The sequence below is a fragment of the Paralichthys olivaceus genome, chromosome 1 (assembly GCF_024713975.1).
Source record: "Paralichthys olivaceus isolate ysfri-2021 chromosome 1, ASM2471397v2, whole genome shotgun sequence".
NCBI classification, from domain to species: Eukaryota; Metazoa; Chordata; class Actinopteri; order Pleuronectiformes; family Paralichthyidae; genus Paralichthys; species Paralichthys olivaceus.
In genome coordinates this window covers 12976106-12984834 of record NC_091093.1, presented here as the reverse complement: position 1 = coordinate 12984834, position 8729 = coordinate 12976106, and the positions used below count along the sequence as shown (strand labels likewise).

Here is an 8729-nt window from a genome sequence, read left to right as displayed (position 1 = left end):
AGTGAAGAGAACCATGAAGTGATTAAATCTAACACAAATAACAAATGTTATGTTCAAGCAAAAAAGGATGATAATGATTGACACATAGTGGGTAAACGAACTGTATGAAACCTGACCCCAGTGGTGATTTGATTACATCTTAAGTCTATAAAAATATGAATCTGTTTGAAAGCACTAAGCTAGAAATGAAACTAGTAAAAAAAAATAATGAACATGACTTCAGAAGGCAGATTAGGAAGTTCATAGTTTATTAAAATTCTATATGGTTCAAATCTAGATGAATATAAAAAAAGAACAGTTGAAGTAAATGCAAAATTCCTAAGCAAGTGTGAGTGTACAATGTATGGTCCAGTGTACTCTACTCATTTCAAGTTTATTACAAAACAGCAATTTTCAACCCTGAAAGCAACTCAGAGAATCGTTGAGCATTTTCCAGAATAAAACAATGAACATATAACTCTTTGCTTTGCTACCTGCGACCTGTCCTTTGATAAACCTCTGAGAAGAAAGACAGAAACTGAATGTTCCACATCTCCAGCGTGGCCCAGCCACCATGAGGTCCGTTTACAAATCAGATAATAAATACAGGCATCCAAATGAGCTACAACAGCAAATATTTTTGAAAATAATTTTCCTCATGCATACACACAAGCATACATCTGACTGAGATTTATGAGCTTTCTAAACCCTCGTATCTACTCTTTAACAATTACTCTTTACAGTGCAACAGTATGGCAGCAAATGGATAGCAGTGCTTTCATTAAAACAAAAAGGAATGGAAAATAAAAATATATACAACATTATGGAAAAGCAGTAGTTTCATCTTTTGGTCCTGCATCCATCACAGACAGAACTGCTTATTGAAAACGCTTCCTCATATCAACAACAGTAGTTTCCACAAGACGGGTCGGCTGTGTGGGGACAAAAGGGGGACAAGTGTTAAGATGTCAGACGCCGCAGATAGGTGCCGATTACGTTTAGAAAACTATAGAAACATGGTGAAATGTCATTATTGACAGCTGAGACTGAGTCTCGATTGGTTGAACGCCTGTATCTGTAGGACGTCACTAATGTGGCTCCATCTGCTAATCACTGTGACGCAGACATTGGCTCCAACTGCACAAGATGGCAGCATTTTATCTGTGATATTTTGGTTTGAATTCTGGATAGTGGAAGGAATTAGAGATGCGGCGTCCGTCTTTACATACAATCTAATGTTTGCAGGATCATAAATTGGATCCGACATTCAATGGGATTTTAAAAACGAAGGCACGGTGCAACATCAACCATTAACCAGGTTCCTTCAGCCAATTAAAAGCCTCCGCCACTGCCCACAGCAGCCCAGTTTAAAAAAACAAAACAATTGAGACAGATATGTCAAAAGAAAAACAAAACAGGCTAATTCACTCATTGAGTGAGTGCTGAGCCACCGTTTGCAAGGAAAATGGAAGTTGTTATATCACCACCAAGCTAATCTAGTGGAGGACATAGTGTACATTCTTTCATGCAGGCAGGAATTCCCCCAAATAAAACATGACTATGTATAGTTAAAGCACAGATAGCTGCTGCACAGCACTTCACCAGCATGATTTACCATTATCGGTTATGACACAGCATGGGTGGAGTCTGGCTGGTTGACTGGAAGGTCTAGAAATATCAATATTTATCTTCTGACTCAGAAAAAGTGTCGGAGCCAGAGGCAAGAATTTCACAAAGCCTAACCTAACCCACCTAAATTACATGAGCGGTTATGATTTCTTATTAAAACGGTTGAGTGACCTACATTAATGAATGAGAAACAGAAAAACTGTCTGTTCTTTGTAAATGATCGGGTTATTGTCACTGTTTACCCAGAATGCTGCACAGCTCTGTTAAAGGTTGCAGACAAAAGAATATTATATAGAACAAGCTCAGGCTTTTACAAGCCACAAACAGCTCTCAGCATGAAAACACACAACATGAGGAACTGAAAACTCTGTATCTGAATGTCAATAGGACAATGGGATGAAAACAGTGTCTCTCACCTCGTTACAACTGAGAACCTTCAGACCCTCCATGCACGTAGCCCCCTTTAGATTTCATCTGGGCCTGAACGAGATCAACCTACACACATCAAATATGAGTTAGGTGGACACTTGTGACTGCTGCTCTCTGTTAGTTACATTTTGTAAAGGGTGGATCAAAAAAACCTACCGATGCCAATCCTAGGCCCATGTCCCCCGAGCCTACGTGTGTGGTGTGAACAAAGTTTGTTGGCTCTCCGATCATGGACCGATCGATCCGTCGCCGTCGTTTCTGAAAATTAGTATGATTAACATTAAAGGTTCAGTGTGTAGAATTTAGTGATATCTAGTGTTGAAATTGCATGTTGCAGCTGAACACCCCTCACCTCACCCTCTCCTTCCAAACATGAATAAGAAACTGTGATAGCCTTTAATTTTCATTAAAAAAAAAGGTGTTTAGTTTGTCCAGTCTGGACTAATGTAAAAAACATGGCGGCCTCCTTAGAGAGGACACCCTTGATGTAAATATAAAGTATTTAAATATAAAGGGCCTTTTCTGGGGTTAAGAAAACTACAGTTCATACAATTTAGATGAAACGAAAGAGTGAAAACATTATGAGGATTATTCTACATTAAATTTCTGCCAATAGATCCCTTGCACCTACATCTTACACACTGGACCTTTAAATGTTATAAATATATATATATAAATATTTTATTATTAGCAATATAAATAATCAGTTAAGGTATGTTAATATGAGTCACATGAGAAGCTGTTGACTTAGAGATGTGAGGCCTGTGCTGTAGACGTCAAACTAACGCCATTGTTCATTTTCATTTATCTTATCTGTTCATTGTAAGACTGGCTGACTACAAAGTGTTACAACAGCTGGTTGTTCACACACTGACAAACCTTTACTGAATCTAAATAAGTGTGGGATGTTTTCAGCTGGAGGTCCTGCCACTTGTGTATTTAATCTATCATGGAAAAAGAAATTATAAACTTTGTCAGATATGACACGACCATAGCATTTCTAAAAGAACAGTCAAATGTCCAGTTAAAAGGAAGATCACAAAGATTTGAACACCAGAGGATCAACAGGCGTGTCAGAGAAAAACATTTCAGTGCACACATCAGGTTATTTTACAGGACACAGTGAGAGACCATCTAAAACAAATGGGGTTGGGTTTAACCCTAAATTCTGTATATTTGCATCAAGTTAGACCGTTAGTCTATGATGCCAAGATGCGATTATGAATGAAACATGACTCATTAAGTGATATCAATCTGTTTTGCAACCAACCTATTCAAGCTGGTCTTCCTTTGTGTCCTGTAAAACAATCTGATCTGAACACCAAGACTGGTGCAAGTGTGGAAGACAGTGTGCTGTAGTTGCAGGTCCAACAGCTACTTTTAAAAAACTGACAAAACCAGTTTGTCTTTCAAAGTTAATCAAAGTAATTTCATACTCACAGCCTGTGGCTGCTCTGCAATGCAGCAGCTGAAACAAACCCAGAACTCAGTCATTCTGAGGCCGACGAAGAAGCCGCAGCAGTTTCCTCTCTCAGTCCAGACGTCTCTCAGTCTCTCTTCCTGTTTGGTGTTACCAGAGCCCCAAACACTTGCAGGAAACAGATGACAGACGCACGCCACTGGTTTCTCTGGGGTTCACAGGCTGCACGAGAAAACTGTACTCCCAACACGGGGAACACACTCCTGTCAACATGTTGAAGTTATTAATCAAATGCTAACAAATTCAATCATATAAGCAATTATGATGGTGCCTGTGTTGACACTATTTAGTTCTGCGAAAAATAATCAAATATAATAATTTCCATTCCACCATGGTATAATCTCACTCGGTGTAAAAGCAGATATGTATGATTAAAAGTCAGGGTATTTTCATACTAAATATTTGAACTGTACTTTTGATTATAAGCATTGGCACTGATCAGGCAGTGTCAAGGCTTGAGCAATAAAACAATGACAATAAAAAGTGCAATATAAATTTCATCCATAGCTAAATAAAGGGTCAGTAGATAACAATATATAATTTATGAGTTGCACACAAAGGTAAAACAAACCATTGATCATTCTCTGCTCATAAGTAAGAGTTTATAATTAACCTTCACTCAGGGGCTAAAATCAGTCTTTATACTTTGAAGAACTAATCATGTGACCTTTATCGTGATAATTATCTATATCCAATGACATGAACATTTGTATTATTTCTGGCAGTAACGTCCAGTCCTATTTTCAGTATGCTGTTGTTCGCACTACAGCCTTGATCAGGTATCAATCAATTAATATCTTCCTAGAACTAATAGTCAAGAGGATCCTTCTTTTCACCGACAGAAGCAGAACAGAAACAGACACCTGAAATGTTACTACATGACCAGAGTGCTGCATTTAGAAGAACAAAGACACCTTCTATAAAACAAATCTATGTGTTGGGACTCGGACTGCCACAGGGAAGACACACACAGACTGTGTTTCACAGCTGGAACAATGCAGTCAGGCGGTAAGTGATGCAGTTGAAGTCACATGAGTCATTCCAAGAGAGTATGAATCCAACACCGGTGCGGCAGGACATTTCCGAAACGTGTCATCTGGGTGATTGTGATGTTGTATCTCAGCAGAAACGGATGAGGATCGGTGAGGTGCTGTGACAGATGCAGGCTCTGCAGCTGTCATCGAGCTGTCACCGGGCTGCAGGTGGAACCAGGCGGCAGCAGCAGATCCCAGCTCCGCGTTGATGCTAATGACTGTGGAGATGCTGACGGGATCACCCTCTCTGATCTCAGATTTAAACGGACGTAATCGGTATTTACAAACAAATGCAGGTTATGTAACTTCGCACCGCTGCGGCAAACAACTCATCGGCTCGCACGCAAGAGTCCGAGCTACCGAGACAAAGCCAGGGAATGGACGCGAGTGGGCTAACGAGGCGACACCCCGCGTCCCAGAGTTCATTCAAACTCGATGGCTGCGAAAGTGGAGCAGCGTCGTGCCTGCAGCGAGGCAGCGTTAGCATGATCGGCTACTAGCAGAGTTAGCTCGCAGGACAACGCTAACGCTCCGTGTTTTCCCCGTACTGACAGCTAGCTAACCAGGCTAACCGAGCCCGTTTCCGAGAGACTTGGCGTGACCGTTCGATCAAAAACGAAACATAAAACAAACACACGGTCTCACTCGGTGTTTACCAGCCGTGCGATGAACACATTCTCTACAGTTGTATGGATTTCTCGGGGATGAACTTACCAGATTGCGACCGGTTCGCGGGAGCAGAAAACAGGAGCGTACGAACGACTGGAAGCTAAAGAATGCTAAAAAAAAACAAGCCGGAACTGCGCCCCCTGATTACGTCACAGGACTTCCGCTCCAGCGTGTAGCTGCTTCCGTGTTGACCCACGTTCCACGCTGCCTGCAGGAGATCCAGAAATCCAGCGAGAGAAGTGGGTTTAAAACAGTCAAGATGAGGCCGTTAACAGAAGAAGAGACGAAAACCATGTTTGAGAAGCTGTCGAAATAGTAAGTGAACGTGGAGGACATGTTTGTGTCATGTAGTGAGACTCTAATTGTACCAGAAACACGAGCATGCTGGTCTGTGAGCGCGTGTCCGTGTGTGAGAGCCGCGTCTTTTCTCATCCACAGCATCGGTGAAAACATCAAACTGCTCGTGGACAGACCGGACGGCTCCTACTGTTTCAGACTGCACAACGACCGAGTCTACTACATGAGGTGATGTGGGACAGCTTCACACGAACGGTGTCTTTTCCGGTCAGATATATTCAGACATGGTGCAGTTAATCGTTTTCCCTGTTTTTCTTTTTTCCGCAGTGAGAAGATTCTGAAGTTGGCCACAAACATCTCCCGGGACAAGCTCGTGTCAGTGGGAACTTGTTTTGGAAAGTTCACAAAGACCGGCAAGTTCCGGCTGCACATCACTGCTCTGGACTACCTGGCACCCTATGCTAAGGTGACTGCTCCATCAAACTGTCTCTCTCCTCAGCTGCTGTCATTGGAGTTTTGATTTCGACATGCACTCATAAAGCGTGACAGTACAAATACATAGTGAAGTGACACTGTTCTTTTTAGCTGAGCGGATATTTGGATTGATGTTAAAACACAGACTGTAATCAACAGTTATTTTCACTGTCAATGAATGTGCTGGTGATTGATAGATTTTTGGGGGGCCAATGAACACCCCCTTGTTTCACCGTCTTCCACACTAGTTTGATGATAAGTTGCCAGCCACTGGCAGATGTGAGTGATCACCAGCAGATGTGGGGACATATCATCAGTTTTTGTGCCTGAGCAACATCAGGTGTTTTGGGCTTTTAATGAGGAGACACTCTCTTCTAAGGCAGGTCCACCACAGGATGATCAGACCTGAGTGTGTGTCTCTAGCATCTTGGGTCCAGTTGGGGTCTTTCCTTCTGATCCAGAGCCATTGGCTGCAGCGTTCTGCAGTCTGTGATGGTTGTTTTATGGTCTGGTGCTGGGCTTGTCTGTGGATTCCTAGATCTTTGAGCAACCTGATGGTTGATGTTGCAATAAAACCACTGCAGCCAACCTCCACAGGATGAGCTATTGCTTTCCAGCCACGTTGTTCTGCCTCAGATGCCATTTCTGCACACAGCAGTCTCTTCCCCTCATTTGCTTCACGAACAGCATGCTCCCAGGGTACTGTCAATTCTACTAAATAGGCGTAGTCTAGTTTTAGGGGGGTGGAGACAATTTGTGATGGGACTACAAACTGCTGGCTTACATCCACCAGCATGTCAGTATTCAGTTAACAGTATTCTGGAGTCCAAGGTGAAGTCAAAATGTGTTTTTTCTCTCAATCAACTGCTAAACTCAAGTATTCATTTTGGAATCTCATCCTGACATTGCAGGAGCAGATACATACATTTTGACACTGTAGCTCTATGAATGTTTGCGATATCTAGGTTATTTGATTAGTAAAAGTACGTGCCAGCTGACTAACCATCTATTATCACGAGCTCTGGGTGGTGACTAAAAAAACAGGAGCCCAGACACAAGATGATTAAATGAGTTTGGTCCAGAGGGCGGCTGGGCTCAGTCATTAGAGATATGGAGTAAAGAGTTCAGACAGAGTGTTCCAAGTTCTTAGCGAGCTCAGAGTAGAGCCTCTGCTCCTTCATGTCATGTTCAGGCATGTTGTGCGGATGGTTCCGGCAATGTCATGAACACTTCACTTGCTGCCACCACGATCCGATCTCAGACAAGCAGAAGATGAAGATTAGGATGAAGACTGACGAACAGTTTTAGCTCCTTTCTCCGTCTGTATGCACGGAATTTTACTGGCACGATCCTCTATTGTGTGCTTTGTAAAGATGCCACTGATGCACCAGTGATTATCATCTGCATGTCAGTAGATGACCTGTGGTCGTAATAATGCCACCAAAAAAGGGAGGTGCTGTCTGTCTCTTTTATATTAGTTTATGTTTGAGTTTATTTCCTGTAACTTTGTTGTTAAGACAGAAACACGGGCAGAGGACCAGCATGGGGTTGGGTTAATTAGGTCTAATGTTGACAACTGAAACCCAGAAAGCCCTTTTAAATAATGAACACGTGACTGAAGTAAGAAGAGCTGGTCCTGGTTTTTCTGAGCAACTACGTACATCCTGCATCATGACACTGATCTCTTAAGCTTACACCTGCATCTTCACCACTGATCATATTCTGGAGTTGCAATATTAGTTAACGGAATTGTCACAGCCCTATATCAATAGAGGTAGTGTATTTACCTTCTGGGTATGTGATGATGAAACAAACATTTGTGTTGAACTAAAATCTGTGCACCTGAACTCAACTTACCAGTTTATTTTTTTTACCAGTTCAAACATTTCCTTACTGACTAAAATACATCAGATGAACGTCTGCATGTATGAATAACGTGAACCTCCTGGTTGTGTCTTCAGTTCAAGGTGTGGGTGAAGCCTGGAGCTGAGCAGTCTTTCCTCTATGGGAACCATGTGCTAAAATCTGGACTTGGGAGAATCACTGAGAACACTGCGCAGTATCAGGGAGTTGTCGTCTACTCCATGGCAGACGTGCCCCTGGTAAGTCTTGTAACAATGATAAGATATTGATAGTATCGCTGTAGTCACTGATGCTGCACGTCACGGTATGACCAACATACTTCAAATAAGAGCTCACTCTGCACCATTAAGTGCCACGTGTGGGCTTCTGTGCCATGTCCCTCCTGAATTGAATGCATCTGCCCATTCACAGTAGACAATACCATATCTTATGAGGTAAACTCAGGCTATCTTGGAATCATATTCTGCCAAATAGATTGAACTTTTTCTCCTCCACCAATGAGATGTCTGAACCAGTTGTGTCATTTCTCAGGGTTTCGGCGTCGCAGCCAAGACGACACAAGAGTGCCGGCGGGTGGACCCCATGTCCATTGTCGTGTTCCACCAGGCTGATGTGGGAGAGTTTATCAGGAATGAAGATACATTAACATAAACATGCACAGAAACACAGGACTGTCAAACTTTCCTTTTCCAGTAACACATAGAAACAAACACCTGTATGGACTGACCTTGTGATACCAGCTAATCTGCAATCAACATGATCCCTTGGAGAGCCCGTCTTTTCTAAATTTGTGAAAATGAAGCAGAAGGCTTTTTTTCTTTTGTAAATGTCATCTTTCCAATAAATCCACTGTCTTTGTATTTATTCTAGTCTTG

At 42.2% G+C, this 8729-nt stretch overlaps 2 protein-coding genes across 2 annotated transcripts; one reads left to right on the top strand and one right to left on the bottom strand.

Moving 5' to 3' along the window:
- Positions 1 to 226: 226 nt before the first annotated feature.
- On the bottom strand, positions 227 to 5407 carry cdc42se2 (CDC42 small effector 2). The gene is made up of 5 exons (XM_020080046.2): positions 5266 to 5407; positions 3478 to 3720; positions 2194 to 2295; positions 2025 to 2103; positions 227 to 911 (listed from the first exon to the last, which is right to left on the bottom strand). Exons 2-4 carry the CDS (start codon positions 3529 to 3531, stop codon positions 2029 to 2031), a joined length of 231 nt encoding a protein of 76 aa, XP_019935605.1. The 5' UTR covers positions 3532 to 3720; positions 5266 to 5407; the 3' UTR covers positions 227 to 911; positions 2025 to 2028.
- nip7 (NIP7 nucleolar pre-rRNA processing protein) lies at positions 5336 to 8714 on the top strand. Its single transcript, XM_020080045.2, has 5 exons — positions 5336 to 5535; positions 5659 to 5745; positions 5845 to 5983; positions 7953 to 8093; positions 8386 to 8714. The coding sequence occupies exons 1-5, from the start codon at positions 5480 to 5482 to the stop codon at positions 8503 to 8505; spliced, it is 543 nt and encodes a 180-aa protein (XP_019935604.2). The 5' UTR covers positions 5336 to 5479; the 3' UTR covers positions 8506 to 8714.
- The last annotated feature ends 15 nt before the right edge of the window (positions 8715 to 8729 follow it).

Bases quoted from the DNA above. Each gene is read 5' to 3' on its own strand.
- cdc42se2 (XM_020080046.2), bottom strand. From the start codon at position 3,531: ATGACTGAGTTCTGGGTTTGTTTCAGCTGCTGCATTGCAGAGCAGCCA. The intron at 2,296-3,477 runs GTGAGTATGAAA...ACTAATTTTCAG, and splicing joins TTGCAGAGCAGCCACAGGCT to AAACGACGGCGACGGATCGA. The intron at 2,104-2,193 runs GTAGGTTTTTTT...TGATGTGTGTAG, and splicing joins TGGGCCTAGGATTGGCATCG to GTTGATCTCGTTCAGGCCCA.
- nip7 (XM_020080045.2), top strand. From the start codon at position 5,480: ATGAGGCCGTTAACAGAAGAAGAGACGAAAACCATGTTTGAGAAGCTG. The intron at 5,746-5,844 runs GTGATGTGGGAC...TTTTTTCCGCAG, and splicing joins GACCGAGTCTACTACATGAG to TGAGAAGATTCTGAAGTTGG. The intron at 8,094-8,385 runs GTAAGTCTTGTA...GTCATTTCTCAG, and splicing joins CCATGGCAGACGTGCCCCTG to GGTTTCGGCGTCGCAGCCAA.